The sequence below is a fragment of the Rhyacophila brunnea genome, unplaced genomic scaffold (genome assembly GCF_057557595.1).
Source record: "Rhyacophila brunnea isolate RB1 unplaced genomic scaffold, BYU_Rbru_1.0 scaffold_1, whole genome shotgun sequence".
NCBI classification, from domain to species: domain Eukaryota; kingdom Metazoa; phylum Arthropoda; class Insecta; order Trichoptera; family Rhyacophilidae; genus Rhyacophila; species Rhyacophila brunnea.
In genome coordinates, this window is record NW_028232751.1 from 31,912,287 (window position 1) to 31,938,020 (window position 25,734).

At 32.4% G+C, this 25,734-nt stretch overlaps 1 protein-coding gene across 4 annotated transcripts in view; it reads right to left on the minus strand.

The window, feature by feature from the left end:
* LOC147079683 (uncharacterized) overlaps positions 1-25,734 on the minus strand; it is a 138,040-nt gene that overhangs the window by 2,755 nt on the left and 109,551 nt on the right. Inside the window, exons 8-11 of one of the 4 annotated variants that reach the window (XR_015070076.1) lie at positions 20,859-21,099; positions 17,316-18,335; positions 5,317-5,718; positions 1,312-1,368 (exon numbers count right to left, since the gene is read on the minus strand). Coding sequence is in view for 2 of the 4 variants with exons in the window: in XM_085943205.1 (XP_085799331.1) it covers positions 5,333-5,718; positions 17,316-18,335; positions 20,859-21,099 (1,647 nt within the window). In the remaining 2 variants the exon portion in view is untranslated. Of the gene's footprint in view, positions 1-1,307; positions 1,369-4,646; positions 4,916-5,316; positions 5,719-17,315; positions 18,336-20,858; positions 21,100-25,734 lie in introns of those variants that run through there. The other 3 variants (XR_015070077.1, XM_085943190.1, XM_085943205.1) reach the window with 3 other exon arrangements.

The following is a 25,734-nucleotide window of genomic DNA, read 5'->3' on the forward strand; positions in this document are numbered from 1 at the left end:
TGCATATTGTTGTTTTTAAACGCTCATAATGACATAATTTCTTTATAAGTTAAGGGAAATGTTAAATAATCATTTACTATCTATAGTCTTCACCGATAGTGAGTCATTGTCATCGCAGTAGATGTTTAAAAATCAATAGATTATCTATCTCAAAATGGACAGCATCTACCCAAATTCAGAAGTTAACAGGCTTGACTCCTGACCAATGAATTGCAAGTTTAAATCAGGTATCTCGGTCTACTTTATTTACTTATTAGTAATGACATGTCATTCCACCAAGAATAAACAGTAAATATAATTAATAATAGGTACTAATTTGTTTTTTTTTTCAATCAATATGTATGTAATCAATGTGTATTTGATCCTGTGCAACGAACCAATGGGTTGTTTGAATAACTAACAACCATATATCTCGTAAAGTCTTTTAAGATACATCTCACATTTTGTGGTCTTGAAGAAAATGGGAGAAGTGGGTAGACTAGCACTACATCCATGACTTGGCGACTGCTTAATTTAGAAAAAAAAATTGATACATTGTTCCGCGGGAGTATGGAGTGAGGCCCGGACATTCTGTACGCAAGTTATCATTATGAGATTAAATAACACTTCCAATTATATTAAATATTTTTATTTCCGAAATACACTGCTGCATTTATTGTTTCTACACTAAGTACATATTCCTATATCTTGGGAATCAGATTTCACTATGATGTGTGACGTATGCCTGTGCAGCAGTATTACACTTATTTATCTGATATTTTTACAATATGTCATCATCCGACTGGGAATTGCTGACTAAGGAAGATGGGAAATATTTCATAATACATTATAAAAAATTGTTAGTATGCTTTCAGCAATTGTCTAAAGTGAACGTGTTATTGAACTAAAGTTTTTAAATAAATAATACTTTAAATTCCAATTGTAATTTTTTAATTATTAATACTTTGGTACTGTGAGAATATTGTGAGCAAAATAGCGATCTTGAAAACAGACTATATGTGTCGCTACATTTCAAAATCAGCCAAGTCCACCTTTAGGTATTTTTGACATTTTTGTGAATTGCTGAATAACTACTGCTTTCTAACATTTCTGCATTATCAAAATATGGAACTTATTAATTTTAAATATTCTATACTCAAAATAATATAAACTTTCACCTTTCTGACTGTGTATTTGAGAAAACAAAAAGCTGTTTTTCTCCTATTCATTTATTATGGGCTGATTTTGAAATCTAGCGACACATCAAGAAATGTTTTAAAACCGTTTGTGTTTTAGTGTAAAGTGGAAAATCAGTTAAAGTTGTATACCTACTGTGTATATACCAGTGAGTTTCACAGTTATTTGATATCTCTGCGACAAGCCTGAAACCTTGAATAACAAAAAAAGAAAGTCAAGAAAGGAAAGAAAAGTAAGTCGATAAATTTTAGTACTAAATTAAACTAATTCATCAAATACACTTTTGAGGGTGCCATCTGCTAATGTCTAATAGATTATTTTCAAAAATGTTAAACTTTACTAACTAATCACTTATCTTCAAACTAAAATACCTTTTATATATGAATAAAAGTAAAAATGCCTATTAAATTATACAAAGACATTATTTGATATCGAAGTGTCAACTATGAATCAAGGTATAGATATACTATTAATGGTTCCTTGATACAAACCAAGCCACAAAAGCTGGTTGCCAATATTAACAAAATTTGCAAAACGCTTCACCGTTTCTGTGTATTAAGGGGGATCATTATGCCAACAGAGAACCTAGCGTAAAAATACGAAGCTTTCAATTTTAGATTTTTTTTGATAATTTACAATTTGAACTGTATTAATTAATAAATATATATCTGAAAACATTAAAAAGATTTTTTTGTTTTTTTTAAGTCAAAGATAAACTAACAATTATTGTAAAAAAAATGTGAATTTGTCACATATTTGGTACATAGCTTTCGTTATTCTTACATTATTTTTATGGTTATATTTATTATTAAAATTTAGTTTATTAAGTTTCTAACCGTTTAGATTTTTGACTAATTTTGCGCGCGTGTTTGAACATGTATTTAAAATATATTAAAAATATTTTTTTTAAAACGGTACATGTTCAAACACGCGCGTTACCATGATTTTACTCCCTACTTCATTTATCGTTTGTCAATTTATGACTACGGCCGTATGTTGTAGCTTAGCCGCTGGGAAATCCCAATAGAAATGGCGTATTTCAAAAAAATACTACCTTATTCTTAGGTCAATAATTATTATAAAGCAAACATTATTCGTAGAATGTTAATCACATTTGAATGGTCAAAGACATAGCTTATAATCAGTATCTTTAGAATTATCTTAAAATGTGTTAATCTTGCCCATTTTTTGAATAATAAAATGCCTAATTCTTGTCAAATTTGGGATCACAGAGATTATCAATATAATTTTTTATCGTAAATATTTCACTATAATAATGTCGATATAAATTATTTTTTTTTTTTTTATAAATGCGTTTAAAAATTAATAAATGTAAAAAATCTTAACACCATTGCACATTTATTTACTGAAATATGACTACATTCTAAAACATTAGAGCGAAAGGTTTAAAAGAACACTATTTTATGTAATAAAAATACTTTATGCAGTCATCAAATGTTTAAAATAAATATAAAGGATAATAAGGCTTCAAAATTATATAAATAGATTATCTACAACGTTTAAGGTATGTCCAGAATCATGCTTTAAAAATAGCATAAAACCTCCATTTTGACCTACGCGGCGCACGTCCCCCCTTAAGAAAATTCGAACTGATATTAGTAAATCATTAAAAGATTCCTGCAAACAAACCAAAATTTCAGTTTTTCATAATAAATAATGAGTAAGTATTAAACAAGGTAAAATAATTGTCTGCTTTAGAAATGCATATGTAGTATTTTAAAAAGAAAAAATCATAGTTCGGATTATCCGTATTTTTCATTTATCCGTGCCACCTCTCCCCCCCATTAGCCCGGATAATCCGGAGTCTACTGTATTTTAAATACAGTGACGACTGTTGCATGACTATTAGTTAATTTAGAGCAGCGATGGACGGATAAAATGGCCAAACTAATCGCTGAAAACGAATAAAAAAGGAAGGAAGTAAGTAAGGTGTAGGTGGCTAAATTGGTAAATCACATTGGCCGAAATTCGATGGAAGTCACGCATGGCATCATCAAGGTTTTTTTCTAATTAGTGTGTTTCTAAGGTATTTCCAAATTATGTATGTTCAATAAAGAATGTTATACAGGAGGCCCTCGACTTTCGTATGTAATTGGCTCCTGAAAATGTGTTTGAAAGTAGACAGACGGATGTAAAAAATACATCAAAAAATGTAATTTAAAATATTTAATTATCAATGGGTATAATAAAGTTAATGAGCATGCGTATTAGCAATCAGGTGTTTTCTTTATAAACATGTCAAGAGATAGTTGAATATCACCCTTTTACGTATTTGAGAAGATGACGGGGAGCGGAGGAGAGATAAGCGACTGCATGGAAGCGCACAGTTTTTGCATTAACAAAAATCTAAATTTTAAGAAATGTACGAAATAGCGAATTGTGCGAAAGTAGAATGTTCAAAAGTCGTAGGTTGTCTGAATTCTCAAATCTTGCAACATTATTTGTTGAAAAAAAATGGTTAATCAAAATTATTACCAAATGCATGTACATTATGGTGAATGTCACGCCAACGAGAGGCAGCCATCTTCAAAATTTACAGCCTGAAACAGCTGTCACAATATCGTAAAATACTTTGTTTCTATTATTACCTACCTATATTTTAATTTTAGTGGTATATAAAACATTTGAGGGTTTTACTGAGCTATGCAGTATTTATTAGCCTTCCTGAATATACTCACCATTGGAGGCACCGTTTTTCCCCACATAGACATCCACAAGTATACGTGGATATCTCATGATGGACACATTAGGATGCAGATAAAATCATTATCTAGAGCGCTTTAATTAATGGACAGGGATTCTCGCTGATCTCGTTAACAAAAGCCTACAGGACAACATCATCAGATGCACTTCCTGTTCTGGCAGGGCTGCCGCCCCTCGACTTGCACGTCTAAGTGCGACGATCGACCACCCTCTTCTTGAGAAAGATTAACACCACCACCGAGATATGAAGACATACCTTACAGGCAAACTATCAGCAAGCTAGTCTACAAGACAGCACTTGATACATGGCAGTCAAAGTGTTGGCATCCACCAAAGAGCGACAAACGTATCTGTTTCTTCCAGATGTGTCCTGCAGGCTTCAGATGAGACAGTTGAGACCAACACACTGGGTAAGCCAGTACAGCAATGGGCCGAAATGCACATGCGGGCACAACCATCAAAACACTGAACACATCCTCTGGGACTACCCGCTGATGAGATTCGACCGAGCAGAGCTATTTGCCAGAGTCTTATACACAAATGGGCCCAATTGGCCATGCCGACTTGATATCAAGCAAGACCAACTTTGAGGCATTTCAAAAGTTTGGTGCATCGTATGGAGGACAGAATAATTCCAATCCCTCCTTAGATTCATCACTTTCAACTCCTGACTCCTCTGTTTCGGCAGAGTTTCAGTACACGGGTACAGAGGACATTTCATATCATTAAAGATAAATGACAGCAGAGCAAGTCAAGATTCTTTTTTATTTTCTAAACTCTTTCTTTAATCACTAAGGTTCATGGTTTCAGTATCAGTGCAGCTTCGATTTGGGACAAGGAAGTATGACATAAAAATATTTTTATTCTGACACGTTTATAGTGACATGGAAGGCGGCCGTGCACAAATCGTGACTGCATGTACATGGCGGGTGGAGATGGGGTAACTCAAATCATAACTACTTCTTGTACAGCTTGAATCACGGAAAAAATCACCAGAGCAGCTCATTTCAATTTGCTGTAAATTTGAAATATTCAAAATTATAAGGAGATGCTTAAATCCGTATTATCAAATCTTATTTATAGTGAAATTGGTCTATACATAATTATTGTTTTGTGTGTCATATCGATTATCAATTTTCTTCAATATACTTTTTTGAATAAGCTTATGATCTGTCCATCTGGTCACATCCAGTTAATTATCTGGCATTGTTATGTACATGGATTTGACAATATTTAGAAGTATTGAATACTAACAATTGCTTTTTTTTAAGGTTAGGGTAGCAGTTTTTAATATTATAATAGTATATAACAAACACTACGAAGCAATGATATTTATCATTAATTATATTTTAAAGTAGCGAATTTGAGTTTCAAATTTTGTATTGTATCGATAATAATTACATATGAATGGCTTACCAGTAATCAGTAGTATTTAAACAGGTAGGGAGCCCCGGCGTTTAACGTTTTCGCAAGTCTTTTGGTGTAGATCGCAACTCGCTTGCTGGGACCAATGGTACAAAACGATGTTTCTGTTCGGTTCATCGAGAGACATCAATCCGAATCCTTTGATCATTTCAGACCCCCCGGAACTACGCCGGAGCAGGGTCTTTTTCCTATTCCTACTCTTGACACTGTTGGAATTTAGCGCTGACAGAATATTGTGATTGGTGATTTCGGAGACGGCATTGACAGGTGCAGAACTTCGTCTACCGAGAGGTTCTTGCTTTTTTGTCATCAGGTAAAATGCTTCTTTATCATATTTTCTTATCTTATCAATAAAGTTTTCAGTTATTCTAATATCCTTGTGCTTGCGATCACCTGAAAAATAGTAAAAAAAAATGTTTGAATAGAAACAAAAAAATAATGGGCAAAATTACATACATATTACTATAGAGAGACACTGAAATCCACCCAAACAAAATCTTCATTAATTATTAATAAATGAATGTATTAATTAATTATTGTATACGTTAACTAATAGAACTATTATATTATCGAATAAACATCACTGAAATTATGATATAATTTATTGCCTACGTTGACCTAGCACATAAGTTCTGTTCAGGTCTCTTTTTTCTATGATTCTGCAAACATTACGACTCCTCCTACGTAAAAGGTCGGAACTGTCTTTTTGGCTATTTTGACTTAAGTATTTGGCTTTATTAAATATTTTCAATGATAATAAAATGATATTGAAAAAAAAAAACAAAAATTCAATCAATATTTTATAGGCATAACTAAAAAAATATGATTCCAGCATTTAAATTAACGTGGTGTCATAAAATAGATTGAAATCCTACTACTGAAAAGTTACCATTTTCCCACCTTCTACGTAAGATGTGTCGAATTTAATACTCATGATTCACCTTCCCATACTAAATCTCAACATGACAATGGACACGTTTTGCAGAATATGTCAAAAACATCTGTTAAATTCTCATTTTAATATAGGTAGTCAATTTTTATATATTTATTTTAGATAATAAACTAAAATCAGACAGAACAATAATGACATATCGCGAGCCTAATACTACAAGGTTCTAAGTGTTCGTCCTTGAAAAAACAAACCCAACAATGAAGTAGTATTCTAAGCTGCCTCATTGTTACTTTTGTTTCTCCAAGGACAAACACTTAGAATCATGCAGTTCTCCACTCGCGAGATATAGAAATAAATGCAGATTTAGTATAATGTAGGTAGAGCTAATTTTTCAAATACTTTCTTTCTTCTTTTGACCATGTCTAATAAAATCACATGGGCCTACACAAAGTGGAGGTTTGTTTTTTTAACAGATTTTTGTTTTTTACGGTAAATGGATGTCACTTGGTCAACCTATTAGGTCCATACTTTAACATGTACTTATCTATTTACGGACTCGGGGAGACTCAGTTTGGATAAGCATGGTAGATTAAGAGGATATTTCTTTCCTCACACTGTGCACATAAATTTAATAATATGTTAATGTCTGCAGAAGATAAAGGCGAGTGGGGCTAACGCATAATAACTTGGTTACATGTAAGTTGTATGTATTAATTTCACCATAGTACAGTTCGCTGCTTTCTTATCGGAAAGAGATGATCGTATACCATACGGACATCTCTGATTTTTGCAAAAATTCATGTATTCAAGAATGAAAACCTAACCTAACCTAACGAATAATCTAGTATATCGGCTATTTTTAAAATTTGTTTGACGTTGGCTTCCTGTAAACCGACAAGAGCCGTGTTTGATTTAGACATGAATTTTACTTCAGTACTATATGACCCAAAGATGTTGGATGGTCTGTAATCAATGACATTAATATGGACGAAGCATCTAGAAAATAAAATGACACTCACTTTGTGTCGGGTCTGCCGGATGGCGAAATTCATATTTTAATATCGGTATCCTACGCTCGAACGAACATTCTGCTTGCAAGCGGTCTGGCGACACCGCTGGGTCTGCCCATACAAAATTTCTGACTGTCAGGTTTCGACTCCACCGTTATTGTTGTGTTACAAAATGCCAATGTGCTTAGTTAAAAATTGTAAAAAAAAATCTACTAAGCACTCCAAGAAAGATGGGATATCACTTTTCATGTGTTAGTATTATTTATTATTGATAAAATGCCATTTTAAGATATTGATGAATGTTTATTCAATGCAATTGAATGACAGAAACCATTGGACAGACGCCTGTGATGCGCTGGGCTCACATGCGTCTAATCTCCGAGAAGTCGTAAGTAACCTAGAATCTGTTTCTAACGTATTGAGTAATGACACTAATACGCCATTACAATAAAGGTTATATTACTATAAATTCTCGAAGCTTGTATCGCATAATGGAAATGGATACGTCATATGGTCACGTGATGTCTACTTATACATCTGTAAATGACTTTCATGCACAATTTCTCTTGCGCGCCGATATGAAGTGAGTTGTCCATTTAATATGTCATTGTCTGTAATATACAACCATATATATTTCCGATACAACATTTCACCGTGAAGTGAGATACAGCGAAATGTATAAAATAGGTATGTTTGTGGGGTTAACATAAATGAATTTAGAGACCAAGTAACTTTTCCAAAGAAAATAAAAATTGAATGACAGCAATTAGTAAAACCTTTCGAGTTAAATAGAAAAAATTTTAATACTATGGGTCTAGGATGATTCGGCGTCAAGACAACTGATGGATGAAATAAGAATTCAGGCAAACGAGCCATAGAAGTTTTCAAGCTTTGTAGGCCATGCGTTCGTCACTGTAACGTTGTCAACCTTTGGAGCCGGACATCCGCTTGCACGATTTTATATACATTTTAAAGTCCAACATCCACCATGGACATTCTCAGGTCTGAGAAGGTCCTCCATCAGCTCGCCTTGGATGACTGCCTGTTACTGACATCAAAGCTTGACATTTGACCTTTGACACATACTGTAGGTACAAATGGTTGAGAATCTCTAAGGAGCTGTCCATATATCACGTCACGCTCTAAGGGTGGAGGGGGTCTGATATAATGTGATGATTTGTGACAGGGTCAGAGAAAATGTGATGTCACAATGTAAACAAAAAATATAAATATGTTTATCATCGATCGGGTGGGATTTAGTAACGTGGTGCGGGTTGATAAAAATCGTGTCTGGAAACTTGTACGTATGCAGTTCGCTGTATCACACTTCACCGTGAAATGTTGTATTGGAAATATAATATGGCCGTATATTAAAGACCATCCAACCTCTTTGGGTCATATGCTGACATAAAATTCATGTCTAAATAAAACACGGTTCTTGTCGGTTTACACTTTACAGGAAGCCAGCAGCAAACAAATTTTGAAAATAGCCGATATACTGGATTATTTGTTAGGTTAGGTTTTCATTCTTGAATTTTGCCAAAATCAGCCATGAAAATTGAATTAATGTTCATATTGAATCTAATAAAATTGGAGACCGTATAGTATACGGTCATCTCTCTCCGATAAAAAAGCTCACTGCGAACTGTCCCACTGTGAAATGTTTTACGTACAATTTACATGTAACCGACAAAAATGTGACGCAATACAGACAGGGTGGTAAAAGGTTATGTGACGATGGGGGGGGGGGGGTTAAAAATAGCTAAAATCATGTGACGTTATATAAGACAGATGTTGGGCTCCAAAAGGTTAAGGGCATCTGGGGTGAATGTTGGGGTCTGAAAGGTTGAAAATGTCTGGGGTGGACGTTGGGCTCCGGTAGGTTGAAAACATAGTGAAAGCAAACGTGAGACCCAAAGTTTGGTAACTTCTGCGGCTCCTGTGCTTAATTTTCTATTTCATTCATCTGTGCAGCGCCGGGGGCTGCCTAGTCCCATACCCAAATACTAGTATATATCAGTGGCTTTCAAAGTTTCACGCAAAGCGTTCTTAGTGTACCTATATTATATAAATACTTTTTCATAATCCTAAAAATAATTTGTTCTGTTTGACCAATTGAAAAATTTTGCTTCCTAATTTGAAATCTTTACTAGTCTTCCTATATAGCTTATTGTATATTTTCCCTTCAAAATCGAATTCGAGAATTTTAAGATTTTCCGAAAAGTATCGATTGGTAATTGGCCAATCTGAATTCGAATCTGACTTTGTGCATAATATCTGGGATAAAGAAGAGTAGCTTATTTTGTTATTGGCTGAAGAAAACTACCTAAGCATATCGACTGTAGATAGGAAAAAGGGCGTAACCAAGGCCTGAACAAAAATGAACGATAAGTCCGAGCGAGTAAGCATGCAGCAGGCTTATATCTCTGCTCTATGCGTTAGAGCAGCGATACTCAACCTGCGGCCCTTTCAGCTTTTATGTGCGGCCCGAAACACATTTATTATTAGGAATTATCATTAACTTTTATATAATTATAATTAATCATTAATTTTTGACGAACAGATATGTATATTATTATTGTTTTAGTTTATAATTTTTTAAATCTCAAAAATGTTTTGTAAAAAAGGGGGGGTAAAAAATGATTTTTTTTCGTCACACCAGTAGTGATGTGGCCCGCGTTACTTTACAGATATATGTATTTGGCCCGAAGAAAAAAAGGTTGAGTATCATTGCGTTAGAGTAAGATAGAATTTCTACGGCTGAATTCAATATTTTTCGAAAGCGTTGCCGGTAAAAATGGATTAGACTGATTACATTCATTTAAAATCTGCGAAATTTATTGTTTTTGTGTTAAGTAAATATAAATTTAGTGGTAATTATTTTTAGTTATTTCAGTAGAACATATGGTCTCTGTTCTGGCAGAACACACTAACTGGAGAATACTAGTTTTGAGTAATTTGACTTTGTAGTTGTTAAAATGTTTGGAATGGTCTATCATGTGAGTTTATTAAGTAATCGTAAAAAGGATGACTTTAAAATAAAGACTGTTTATTTATTAAGGTTTCCAGATGGCAAAATTTGAAATAAGGAACATTTTGGTATAACTAACTTAATATGTCATTTTTTCGAATTAGTGTCTTCTGCCAGAACAGTGACGATATAGTGGTATAACATTTCATAGTTAAGTTGATAATAATAAAATCGAAGTTATACGGAAGAAACACGGCTTCATTTTGCCGAAAAATAGGTGCTCTCTATATATCATTACTCTGTGGGCATAACCCTCAGTTTTTTTAAATTGGGTTTTAAGGCTTGCGCAGACAGGGAGCGGTCAGGCGGTCTGCGTTCCGCATTCGGCGTTCTTTGTACTGTACGGACTTCATACTGTATGGGCACACAGCCGGCGGTCAGACCGCGCCGGTCAATTGGAATGCTAGCGTTCTAGAGTTCTATTCCTGCAATTACAAAGAACTCCGTACCTCTCAACCGTTGCAATGTCTGGATCAGAAAACTGAATCGATATAGAGAAGATTGATACTTGATTTAAGTGACGCAAATTATATAAATCGTTTTTAATACTAACATATTGTTTTTAAATCAACACTTGATTGATTTACGTGCATAAATACTTGATAATTTGGCGAGATTTATAGTTTTCATAGTTCAATAATAGAATAAATTTGACATGTGAGGTTATGGGTAAAATTAAAAGGTTAGAATCGAAATATCAAATGTTATAGATAGAGGTAGGTACGCAAACAAATAAGTTTATATGTCACTTCGTTTAAAATCATCGATATTAAGTTTTTAAATATCCGGTTTGATAAAATGCATTGATTACAGCAGTAATTTTAGTACCTAGATTACAAATGTAATCAAATTATATAATTCATCGAAGCTTTAACTTTGTATTGACATGCGAAAGTAAATAAAAATTTTAATGGAATTTGAGCACCACAGAAACCACACGGGGGAGTAAGTACGCAACAGCGGTGCTTTCTCACTTCCACTCGCAGTCGGAATATAGCGGTCTCGCATTATGCAGCGCCTGTGTCACTACAACGTTTGTATACAAATGGAACGCATATTGTTGACCGCCACCTGTCTGCTGTCCCTGAACGCTAGCGGTCAACGGTCGGTTGAACGCAGAACTCCGACCGCTCTCTGTCTGCGCAAGCCCTTATTGCATAATAACGTTGTACACAACTAAATATACGTTGTGTCTAAAGGATGTAAGCTGCAAATGGCGATTTATTATCTAAATTTAGCTAACAGTTCAAAAAAAAAAAGTAAGTGATGTGGGAAAAATGACTTAGCCATTATTTTTATTGGTTTTTTTTTAATTAACTCAATAATTAATATCAGATAAGGGATATAAGGTTATGACTATTTTTGTAATTTAACTTTGACCGAAAACCATAACAAAAAACCTTTTTGTGCCTCCTGTAAAATTTGATTTGTGTGAATTATGTCCCTTTTCCTATCATTGTGATGATCCAATGAATTATGATTATTTTTGAAGAGCCTGCGATGACCTTGGGTACTCTTGATACATACTTTGAATACTACGGCTATATATCACTACTTACGTATCAAAATATATATTTAAGGCAAACTGTAGTGTTGCACTATTAGGGACATCCAGTAACTGACTTACAAAATATGCAATTTAATATAATCTACTGTAAATTTACCCTTAAAACTGTTAAACTTTCATTAGAGTAAGCCCGTTGCTCCACCGCCGAGCGCAATGAACATGCAACAGAACCCTACAAGGGCAAGTTTCAAATGTTCAGACAGTACTATTGAGGTTAGCTCGCATTACTGGACAATGTGTTTCACCATGAGTGACCTGCACACATTATTTTTACAATTACTTTTATTATCTATAGTTTGAATTAAGTTCTCTCGGTGTAGTTAAGATTTTTGAATACTTTTTAGATTCAATGTATTTTTTATTTGATTTAAAATACATTAACTTATCAAAAAATAAAAATGTGCTCCAAGAATTCAATGATTGTTCAATGCATTTTCATTTTCTAGAAAAATCAACGATTTTTCAACAATCTTTCAAACACATTTGAGTGTAAATTTAAGAGATGAAAATTATTGATTAGATAAAAAGCCTTTTCTATAAGGTTTTAAATTTCTCCTTGAATTTAAAAAGTATGTTTTTTTGTAATGATTAATTTATTAAAACACTTGAAAATGTAAATTGTATTTAATTGCAGCATTCATATTCTGTCACACGATATCTCTAGCAGCACTATATTCCTCCTTAATCAAAAGTACTTTTGTAATTAACTCACTAAATGTCACTCCACTATTGCATAATATCAGATATGCATATGCTGCATTTCTATTGCTTATGAGGGAATTCAGTATAGCCACAAAAATGCTGTCTTTGGTCGATATATTTTTTTGATATTACGGTTTGAATATATTTTAAATATCATTCATATTTTTAATAAATATTCTAATATTTTGAGATTGTACCTACCTGTTTTTTTTATTTTTCAAAAACATTCAACTTTGCAGATACACCGAATTCTGTAAAGACAGGGGTTTTAAAAGAGTATGCTGCAGGATATTTGAAAGAATTAATAATTCAGGCTATTGATTTAATTGCAAATATTACGTAGGGAGTCATAACCAGATATAACTTATTTCCTACCTAATCTAATAACTGAGATGTCTGTTAATATAAACTATTTTTCCATGTCACCTGTTAATGTAAACCATTTTTGGTGTGAAGGAGTCTGATTTACTTGTCTAGCAATATCTACTACCTAAATTAGGAATGATGAAGGATGAATATTATTTGCTGTGTGCTTAAAGCTCAGCAAATTCTGGTTCGATTTGCGACGACTTACCTTTGCAAAGCTGGGTTTCGGGTGTAGCTGTAATAAAAACCAATTGGAAATGGGAATGAGGGTAGTTCTACAAAGTTTGTTTCCAAGATTTGAAAAACTGTGTGGTGAATAGCAGGTTTAATGTCTAATTAGTATTTTTTTGTCAGTGTGCCATCAAACATTAAAATATTATCACCACTCCATTAATCAGTCAATTGGTAATATAGTGACTTTTTGGTGAAACTGAGATAATAATGACTGAGAAATGGCTTCAATATGCTTTGTCGTTTTTTTGATATGTATGGAATCGGTGCAATTAGCGCATAATTCAAAACTCTCATATGAATATGGATGTATATTTTTAGCTGTTCCGAATAATATTTTTTTATTTTAATATTGTACCATTTGTCATTCACAGTTAATATTTGTGGATATCATCAATGAGCTATTAAAACCTCAGATGTGACAAAATAGAAATTTTACAGGGAAGAGAAAAAACTGTTTTATAAGCTCAAACATGAAATTAGACTTCTAATGCCTTTTTGTAACTCTTTGAACAATTTGATTTATCGAAATAACAGGTAGCAGAGATTTTGTCATCATCGAATGTTTGTAATAAGCTCATTGGAGGGGAGGTATTACCTCTATTTCATAATGTATCTCATTTTATTGAAATGAGATACGTTATGCATGTAAGACAATCATTTGATCATTAATTCATAATATGGTCCAAATGATAGGGTCCTTATCACTCTTCTTAGTGGTAAATAATTTTATTGTAAGAAATATTATTATTCCATAATAACATGTTTATTAGGTTTTTATTATTGATCTTTTGAAACACAGAATATGATTTTAATGGTGCAACAACTCATAATTAATCTGTCCTACTTACCTACTACATCCATATCTATTCAAAAAAATAATAACATGTAGTTAAAACTAACATGTGAATAATTTAAATATTTTTTGTAGAATATCAATACACATCAAAAATTTTATTCGTCATTTGAATATAAGTACGACAAAATATTAGTTAGACATTTACAATATGACTAGAACATTCTTTTCTCTCTAACATTTGAAAGCTTCTTACTAATACTAACATTTATTGACAATTGTTCACCGGGTTATTTTCATTGACTAACTAATGGACACTGAGTTTAAAGATTAAAAGGGCTTTCATAAATACCTACTCATAAACATCTTGATCTGCTTATACAAATTTAATAATTCATTCATATCAAACACAGATGAATGCAAGTGAATGTGGTAATGAACAATGAACTATAATATTTACATTACAATAAGAATGCATGCTACATACTGTGTAAATGTGTCTACTTTAATATTGAGATTTAAGACAGTGTTAATAACTATTAAATAGTAAGTCTCATCAGATATAATCAGATTTAAAGCTTTGATTACAAGTCTCATTTTTGAGTACATATACTTTTAATACACATTTTGTTTTATGGGTCTTCGTGCCGTGCAAAGGTCGAAAATTAAGAATGTGGTATTGTGGGGACTAAACCTGAATGATTTATAGACTCTGTAAGAGAAGAGGTTTATTATTATGCTACACTATTTTTATCATCCTAGAAATCACATTTCACAACCATATAAAATATCTTAATACCATAAAAGAGTATGTATTATTGTAATCGGTGACATTTTAGATGGAGAATACAGCTATATTTTAGTAGACAAGATATACGGGGTTTTTTTTTAATGAAAAATGTACTTTCTCTAATTATTTCAATTTATTGTAACGGAAAGAATAGTCATCGAGATAATAATAAATTATTAAAACAGAAACCTCGGTTATCTAGACTTTAATTATTCAGATTTTTTTTCGAACATCAATTTTGCAAGTCTGATAAAATGTAGTTTAAAATATATATTTAGTAAAAAAGGTGAATTTTTAATTATGGAAGTAAAATAATTGTTTTAGGTATTATGTTTTCGATTATCAGGATTTATTGTTATCTGGATTGTCTTCATTCCCAATTTAGTTCTTATAATCAAGGTAATACCATATCAATTAAATCAAATTATCACGAGTGCATAACTAAATCGCAAATTCCAAGCAGATATAATATAATGAAGTTGACAAAAGAATAAAGTGAAAAATCAGACATTTTCATGTACCAAAAATGTTTTTATTCTCAATTCAAAAGGACAATAATATTATAAATTAAATGAACTGGAGTTTACGTGGTAGAAGTCAATTATAATAGTTTTGAAACAAAGTTAGTTTTGCTATTTTTACTTTAACTCTTTGCACTCTTTAATTAATTTAAAGAATAATCATAATAAATTGTATTAGATAGGCCATTATTTTATAGTTAATTTATAAAATATTTTACAATTGAAGGGTACTGGTAAAGAACATGTTATGTGCCGTTTTTTAATTTTTTTAAACTGGCAATGCAATCTCTGTATTTTAATTTCAGCATCAATAGTAACGGTCAAAGCATTATAGAGCATTGAAAATTATCATTCATACTAAAAACAAGAATTTCGTTCAGGATAAAAACATGTATTGTCTATGGTCTACAATCTAGATTCACGTCAGACTTGACACTCTTGATAGTGCATAGGAATCATAAATCAAAAGTCTCCCTTTGTGAAACGCCGGACAAACAGATGACCACTATAGCAACGCCAGACAAAAACCATATCTCAGGTTGACATTTGTGTGACATAACACTCTTCAATTGTAAATTCATTTTCAAACTGTTCTGTATAAAGTAAAATTCAATTCGACATAGGATACGATTAATATTAAAGTAGAATTAACAAAAATAACTTTGTTTCAAAAAAATGACAATAATACTCTTTTATGGTACCAATTAATATATTTTAACTGAACATGAAATGTCAATTTCTAATATAAAATACTTATGCCTCTTTCTCAAGAATTCTACGAATTGTTCAGACTTACCTCCAAAGATAACCCGAAATTCTTCATTTTCAACCATTAAACGGGGCACATGGCCCCTTAAACAACATTTTATATTCTATGGTGCAAGTGCAGGCTTACTCAATTTGTTTCTCATTCAAGTTGTCTCCATATTGTCTTATTTCAATACTATCTATTACATGAACTCTATCAGTATATATTGTTAATCTATTCTAAGATTTACCAGATATATTTCGATAAATTAAAATAAATAAATTATATAAATTGAAATATATACCCAGTGAAAAGGTGAATTATACAATAGAGCAGTGTTTTTCAACCGTTGTGCCTCCAAGTGTCCTCCTAATGCCCTGCTGCCAAATTATCTTTGAATTCTACCTATAAAGAGCATAATAACATGACAAAGTCGTCAGTGATTGCTTAGTTTTCGCGCCTTCTGCACAACCACAGTGTCCTGATCTTTTGAAAAAATATAGAATATCACTTCTTCCAATCTTTGGAGATAAAAATATGAATCGTTTAAATACAAACTCAAGGGCCCACATGTCCAACGAAGGTCAAAATGGAGATTTTATGGTATTTTCAAAGCATTCGTCTGAACATTCCTTAAACGTTGTAGATAATCTATTTATATAATTTTGAAGTCTTATTATCCTTTATATTTATTTTAAACATTTGATGATTTTTGAATAATAAAATGCCTAATTCTTGTCAAATTTGGGATCACAGAGATTATAAATATAATTTTTAATCGTAAATATTTCACTATAATAATGTCTACATAAATTTTACTAATGGTTTTATAAACGCGTTTAAAAATTAATAAGCCTAAAAAATCTTAAAACCGCTGCACATGGATGTACTGAAATATGACTATATTCTAAATCGATTAGATCGAGGGGTGTAAAAGAATACTATTTTATATAATAAAAATACTTATGCAGTCATCAAATGTTTAAAATAAATAAATATAAAGGATAATAAGACTTCAAAATTATATAAATAGATTATCTACAACGTTTAAGGAATGTTCAGACTAATGCTTTGAAAATACCATAAAATCTCCATTTTGACCTTCGTTGGGCATGTGGGCCATTAATATAACCTCACTTCTTTGCTTGGCTTATACAAAATGTGTCGTCAAATTGGCCAAGTGTGAGTCTGTTTATAGGGAGTGTCTTGTTAATTATTCTTATGTCGATGCTCGGTATGGCATGGGAGTTTGGGAGGTCAAGTGTGCTGCTTTTGTAAGAAGGTTGAAAAACACTGCAATAAAGTATTGGGTTAATTATAATTATAGTTTAATTACCATCGGAAATGTGATCTGTTTCAGTCTTCAGATCGGATGAGTCGTTTAAGATGGTATTCACAATAGCGCTGGAAACAATCGGTGGCAGCTCGTATAGCGGTATGGAGTTCAAATCCTCTTCTGTATTCAGCATGTAAGCTGGCACGTCCTCCTTCTCCTCTAAGCTATTACTGGATTCATTTTTTAACAATGATTGGCATGAATCATCTTTTTCACAATCAGTCTCAATTTTCCTTATATTAATATTGCTAATTTTAGCATTGCCATCTGTCTCGATTAAATTAGCTTCGGTGTGAGAGCTCTCCGAAGAATTCGAGTGAACCATTTCCTCCAGCGAATTTTCAATGCACGACAGCATTTCTCCGGCAACAGATAGATACCGGGTACGAGTGAATGGCATGACAGGTGGAAAAGTCATTTGCCTCAGAAGACTCTTCTTTCCTGCACCGTGCAAGACAAGCGACAGCTCATCAACTTGAGTTGATGTAATTGTTACTATAGAATGTTCAGCCAGTAGATTTTCCACCTTTACTACATCCATGTTTTCAGGTTCAGCCTTAAGACCGAGGCTGAGTGTGGAATTGAAAAAGAATTCGGTATCTTTAAAGTTCAATTCATTCTCTTTGGTGAATAAAATTTTTTGTTGAACAATTTTTTGTGCAATTGGGAGGCTGTCTCTCCGCCCAGCGGATGACACCGTTTTCAAAGGAGTAGCCGGGACTGAATACCGGCGCCTTACATCACGATATGGATCCCGTTTAAATGTTTCTGCCAGCAGAGGGAGTTTCGGCAACAGGAGGTCAGCACTGTTGGAGATGTCTTCAGGTGATTCATTCACATCATCAATTTGGTCGGCATCTGATATTTCAGTGATAGTTTCTTCGGCGAGCTCTTGGATAGCCAGGGCATCCCATTTGTTTTGATTCGTCGTCAAATTTTCAATCATTGTAAATGAAAGATCGCTCTGTAGGAATCTGTGCCATTCATTCATCAGAGGGGTGACAACAAATTTCAGGAACCCTGGAAAGAAACATTTACAATAAATGAAAATATTCACAAAAAATTTAAGGATTTCCAAAAAAGAAGCAGGGTTAAAAATATTTTTGTTTCCATAAGTCAAAATTGGACATTTCCTATTTTTAAATTATGTGCTCACATGATGCAAAATTAATAAATGAGGATACTAATAGTACTTTGACGCCCACACTGGCCGAGCAGTAATGTGTTGACTTATGATGTTGTGGGTCCCGGGATCGAATCCCGGATGCGACAAAATTCACATGTTGTTTTTCAATGTGTGTTTGGACCTAACAGGTAGCTAACAACATCCATTTCTCGTAAAAAAAAAATCTTTTAATTCAAACTCCACTCTGTGGAGGCCCATATGATTTTCTTGGGTTCGAACATGGATTGAAAAATAGTACTAGGAATTATATGAAACCGAAATGGAAAAGAAAATAAAACAATTAAAAAGTTACTCTTGTAAATGTACTGTACATAGCAGTGATGAAGGCTCCATACTAGGCAATTTTGAGGTTTACTAATTTGGTTTTCGTCCATTAGGTATGTTTTACTTGTGAGAAATGGTTTAAAGTTGTATTATTTATCCTATTTCATTTAATATGAATACATTAAATTTACAGACTGTTTAGAATAGTAACATAAAAATTTAAGTATGAGCCACTGTGAGATATCTAATTACAAAAACTGTCCACAATTCAATATTTTAGTAAGTATTAAATTATATTTTTGTGCATCAAGAGTACCTGGTTGGTTTTACTGTTAGTTTCTATTTTCTATCATTTTCTTTACAAATTACATCAATATGCCGATTTCTATTAGCCGATATATCACTTTTGAAATAAATATAGAAGAAAAATTAATTTGAACCTATCAATATTAAGGGTAGATCACTTCAAATAATCAGCTGTTTCAAGATCACTTTAAATAATCAGTTTCTGTTTTTTCTAATGATTTTGGTGCATTTTAGAAGTTAATAGCGCCTGTACACATGCACGGAATTACTGTCGGCAATAGTGCTTATTTTAAACTATCATGACAATAACTTACTGCTTACACGTAAAAGTGCTGACTGTCTCTCCAATCTCATTCTTCACGAGTAAGCGAGGTGCGATGTTGTCATTTTATAGTACTATCTGACAGGTCGTATTGAAAATCGGTTAAGCTCAAAATGAGTGGGTGGTTTGTTTTTTTACCGGCATGTTCGCCACCCCTGTCGCTCTAATGCGCAGGCGCAGATCGAATATAATCTTACTTGCGTGTTGAATTCGGAACCTTCCAAACTTGTTTGATTCATGCACGCAATCTTGCCAACTCCAGGCTAATACATATTTCCCCATACATTTTCTTACTGTGCACAGTAAATCTATGCACGTGTAAACGGGATATAAAGATCATTACCATTTATGTGTGACTTGTCAGAATTTGTTATTAGATGCCTCATAGACAATAATATAAATAATTATTAAATAAATTTTAATAAAAAAAGTCGTTGTCGCTGTCGTATCAAAATAATAATTATTAGCGAAGTTAAAGTATGACAGCTCTTTCATTTTGAGGCCCGAGAAAGTTTTAAGCGACGAACCTTGATATTATTTACTTGTGTAGCATGTGTCTCCATTAAAACTTTTGCCAATATTGTCGACGTCCTTGTTAGAAACGGATTTCTATGAAATAAATAGTGTTCACAGATTAATAACACTGGCTTTTATACAATATATTGTTTTCAAACAAACAATTGTTTTTCATAAGAATATATGGCAAGAATATAATTCATATGCGTAGTTTTGTTATAATATAATTTTTCTTTTCAAAATTCTTTTCTATTTCTTTTAATTATGGTAAACGGAGTGTGATAATTTGTTTGGAATTATTATTCAAATTCAAATTACCCCAAAAACAATGAAAAACAGAATATCGATAGCCTTGTTAATTTCGAAAACCACTAAAGAAATGTTTTAAGATAACGGCGTTTTTTTTTATGTAGCCTTTATACAATTTAACAAAGTTTAATGAAGTTTTACAATATAATAAGGAATCAAACCAGACATTCACATCGAATTACAATAATGATTATGAAAGGTAATATGATTTTATGACACATTCAAAATGTTTTTGACTTGTTACTGAATTATAAAAAAAAAAATATTTCTGAATTCAATGGCATCAACTCTCAAAATCTTACATTTTTTAGTTGTTTTAGTTTAATTTAAATATTATTTTTGAGAAGAAATTACTGAATCATCCTTATTTTGCCAGGGTTCTGTGTTAGTGGTTTATATACAAATTTTAAGTGGTAATATTGGACTAATAATTACATGCTATTTGCAATGTTAGTTTTTTCTGGTTACAATAATTTCAAACGCATGAAAAATGAATTCTTTTGGCACTGTATGTTCAACAAATTTTTGTGCACTAAATTATTTTTTTTAAATCACTAAGGTATTCTTTAAATAATCCTTTAGTACTGAGTTTTCATCACTGCTAGATTTTTATCTGTTATATACTCAAATTATCAATTACCTGTCTGTATCTTCGGGATGGAATTACTATGGCGATCACATAGAGACGTTATCGGGAGGTTGAGCTTCCTCTCAAAATCCCCTTGGCGGAAAAACTCCTCACAAACTTTCATGCTCCATTTTCTACTAATATCCCATGGCCTGCATGGGTTTGATATATCGGCGCATTTGAGAGCGATCTGCAAGACAAAATGGCGGTCTTCTGCCTTGGTCAGATCTAGGTTTGACTCGTCCATGTATCTCTGAAATCATTAAAAAAAACCATTTTAAAACGATTTAAACAATTTTTTCAATTCAATCCAAAGATTTGTCACAACATCGTTGCTTTATTTAAATTTTAATTATAGTAGTACAAACAAAATAAATTTGGATTAATAAAGAGCGAGCTTATCAAACACTATTATTATTACAGTACTTGATAGTGATTCCGGAACATTTTAGTAAGATTAAATTGTTTAATATGGAAATATTAATATTTTTTGTTTGCAGATGCATAGGTACATGGTTTGCAAATAAAATGCAAATAGTGACCTGACGTTGATGATCTTGCTTCAGTTTCTTACTTAACCATTAAAACTCGTGTCGTGTGTATCTGGACTAGATATCATATTGATTATGTGTACCCTTTTGTCGAGTTGAATTTGACATAGACATTGACACAGTGTTGAAAATCAATTTGCAATTATAAAATTTGTTATAAATTAATTGATTAATTAATTGTACAATGCCTTTGCCTATTCAAATAATTAATTAATTAATTACAAATGTTTATTTTTTAATTAATGAAAAAGTTGGTAAAATGAAAAAATGCATATTAAATTTAAAGGGTTAATTTCGATGTCACACAATTGTTCATTTATGATGGTTCATTGTACTCCTAGGAGAATTCCTCAAGTCTGTCTGACCTTCAGTTGGTCCTACGAAATTGAACCACGCATTATACACGTGTAATAGTGTGTTGCAACCTTCAATACACCAATATTAAATGAGCGTCATTGCATAAACTGAGAGCAGTTGTCAGTATTCGACGTATGACGTATTCTTGACTAGTGTTTAAGATTATCCTGCATTCTTCCGCACTCAAGATCGGTTGTTTGCTTCTCCACACCCATTACCACCGTTATCGCTCCACATCGTATTTCAGTTCCCATTATTTCTGAGTTCCCGTTCTTAATAATTTATCAGTTTTATCACTAGTAGATGTTTACGGGAACACAGATGTGGTACAAATACAGACTAGGTATTGTTTACAGATAAAAGATAATGGGAGTCACTACACGCATAAGAATTATTTTATTATGGTCGCCTTAATTACTGCGCGCTCAGACAATACTGTGTTTGTTTAATTTACTATTATTATAGTTTTCTTATTATAGTTTACATATTGCAATCGGACAAAGCACATTCTGTGCAATACTAATAAGTAATAAATGTTACTCGAAAGGAAAAAAGGCGGTTGATCGTAAATTCATTTTCAAAGAGTGCTGTAAAATGTTGAGTACAACTCGATAAAGGAGTACACGTAAACAATACGATGTCGAGTCCAGCTCGGACTAGCTAGGACTTATAAAGGTTACCAAAATGAAATGAAATTGTCGCCTATAATAATCAACCCATTATTAGGTAGGTAGCAATATCATTTCTAGAACCAAAATGAACCGTAGTCATCTAATCATTGTCATTATAATTATTATGATTTGAGAAATAGGTAGTTACTGGTAGGTATATTCGGTTTAGTATAAACCAAACGTTATTTTGTAGTTCTTTGAATTTAATTATCAACAAATAATAATACAAAATATAGAAATATTAATTATGTATAAAAACATATTTCATTATCAATATTTAATTGTTGAATACAGCTACTTTTTAAAATAAATAAAGATAATACATAGATTTTGACAAAAACTTTCTGATCTTTAGTAAGACAATATATTTAGTAACTACGTGAGTAGAGAATTTAGAATCGGATGACAAAATTTAATATCTTCAGATACTTACACACCACGCCCATTCTCGTTCATATGTCATCATTAAATATATATTTTAAATTATTCAAAATTAAAAAAATATGTAATCTGAATGTAGAATCTTGGTGATTCATGTTAAAGCAGTATTTATGTAGTGCTGACAGCCATGCACAATACCAAACTCGAATGTAAACAATATGCTCACACGATAATTAAAACATTTGAATCGGATATATTTTTTCAGTTAAAAATCAATGAGTACTTCCTTACAACATAATATTGCTTTTTAAATAACCTAGGAGAATAATTTGATTTAGTACATATATAAATAGACTGCCAGAATTCCTACAAAATATTTTATTTGTGATTATGATTCGGTACCTACCTCAATTGTTAATAATTAATCAATTATTTATACGCAAGAGAGGGTTTATGGTCGTTTGAAATTATTTAAATAGGATTTAGATTTTCGGCAGAATGGCCTCCGCTGTTCACATCACTAGCCACATTCAAGAATTGTACGTACATATTACGTAGCAAGGAAATTACTAGCATATTATAGCATTTTTTTGTCAAATATCCAATTCATACAATTGTAAGTATATAGATTGTTTAGTGACTAGTACCTATAGAGAGCATATAGTAAACACTGAACAATGGAATTTGTAACGAAAATATCTAATGTGATGAATAAAAAAATATAAAAGATAAAGTAAAATGCATCAGTAGCCTGATGCTGAGTACCTCCGCTATACAGAAATACATTGGAACATGTATATGTCTGAAAGCGATTGAAGACACATATCCACATTCCAATGTACTTCCATGTAGCGGAGGTACTCAGCATTTATCCACTAACCAAATATTTTTTTCCAAAATTGATTAAACCCTAAATCCAAGTCAATTAAATTAGATAACAGTCAAAAAAGTGTGTGCGTTTTTATTTTAAAAAAAATACTACTATATGACAAGACATTTTCATCTACAGCAGTAAACATAATTGTTTAGTCTAAGCAGGTCTTGATGAATTAAAATACATATTAATAATTAAATACAATTAATATAAATTACTTAATAATTTAAGAAATACTAAAATACTAATAATAAAATACAAAAAAGTTGCACGCGGGACGTCTGCGTGGCAGGCGAGCATTCTACCACCGAACCATTTATGGATATATGTTTGTTATACTTTATAATACAAAGAAAAGAAAATTGTTCACCAGGGCAACTCGCAATTTTATTTTTCATATTACAATACGTATTCACTTATTAACGTATAATGTAAATTAATAATTTAGGAAATATATATTAATAATAAAATAAAACACATTAATACTAATATAAAATATAAAAATATTTGTCTGAAGTGAGATCCGAACCTACACCTTGGCAAAATTATTGTTGTACCTATAACCCAACTTGATTTCACAACTATTCCTAGTTGTGAAATTCCCAGTTATTGTACAGTAAAATCGTCGTTATGGTCGCAAAGGTAACGCGTTCAGCTGGTAACCGAAAGGTCAGTGGTTCGAATCCACCCGAGTGCGATTTATTTTTTCCTGTGAAAATAAAAACAGTCCCCCATCCGAGTACAATCCGCGCCCGATGGTGCTTAACTTGGGTGATCGGAAGAGAGCGTTCAACCACTCGGCTGGTAACATTCTGCGTAACGTTGGATTTTGTGTATACATTTTTAATAGCATGGCCAGCGGTAAGACATATACATGTTAAAATGTGATATTAAATAAGGCAATGACGCAATAATCATCGACAATGTTCTTTTCTGCAAGAACATGATTTCTTTGGCAATATACGGTATTTGGCCACTCCAATCTACGAAGTTTTTGCAGAACAAAGCACTCCACCTTTGAATACAGATTTTCATTGACGTATCGTAGTCTTCAGAATCGGTACGGAATACTGGTCCTACAATGTTTCATGAGCTCTTGGTTTCCTTTTAATAAATATGCTTATCGTTATTTGGTTGCTAACGTGTAGCATGTGATGATCGGGGGACACATTTATCGTTGCAATTATGATTCGTTCAATTGGACAACTTTACTGTAGATTCTTCAAAAAACTATTGATATTATGATGAATGATGACTTTTTCAGGAAATCAACTCTCGCTGAACATCTTATGCATCCTGAATATCTCAATGAAATGCGATACAATCGGCTTATGCACTGTGTCAACCACCATCAATACGTATTGAGCTTTAAACATAAATAATTTAGAATACCATGTAAGAATACATAGTCCAAACTCCAAACTATATAGTGGTGGTTATGACACAAAAATCATGATGCACAACCGCGGATCAAAGTTAAGACAAATCTCATGGCTTCTTTATCCATGCTATCTTTTAAGACTTAAACGATGCATCTCTAACTTAAAGTAGGGTGTTATTTAGGTACTAGTAGTGGTCTACCACACTCTACCATTGTCATTCTTCAACATTAACTGACTAAGGACGTTGAGGCATTACAAATTAAACATTATGCAATAACATTACATAACATTATCATTTATCACATTTGCATTTGCATTAGCGTTAGCATAAGTATCGGCATAATCATTTGCAATGTCTTTGGCGTTAGCAATATGAGCATCAGCATTGGCAGTGGGTTTTGGCAATAGCATCAGCAGCATTAGCATCAGCATCAGCATTGGCAGTGGGTATTGGCAATAGCATCTGCATCAGCATTAGCGTTACCGTTAGTGCTTGCATTTGAATTAGCAATAGCTTAGCATTAGCGTTAGCATTTGCATTTGCATTTGAATTAACATTAGCATCAACATTTACGTAACTTGCTATCGGATTCCAGGCCTCGCTGGTATCATATTTGCAGTATTTTTATTAAATTGTGTAGGTAGAGACCAACAAGTTTAACGTGAGGCTCC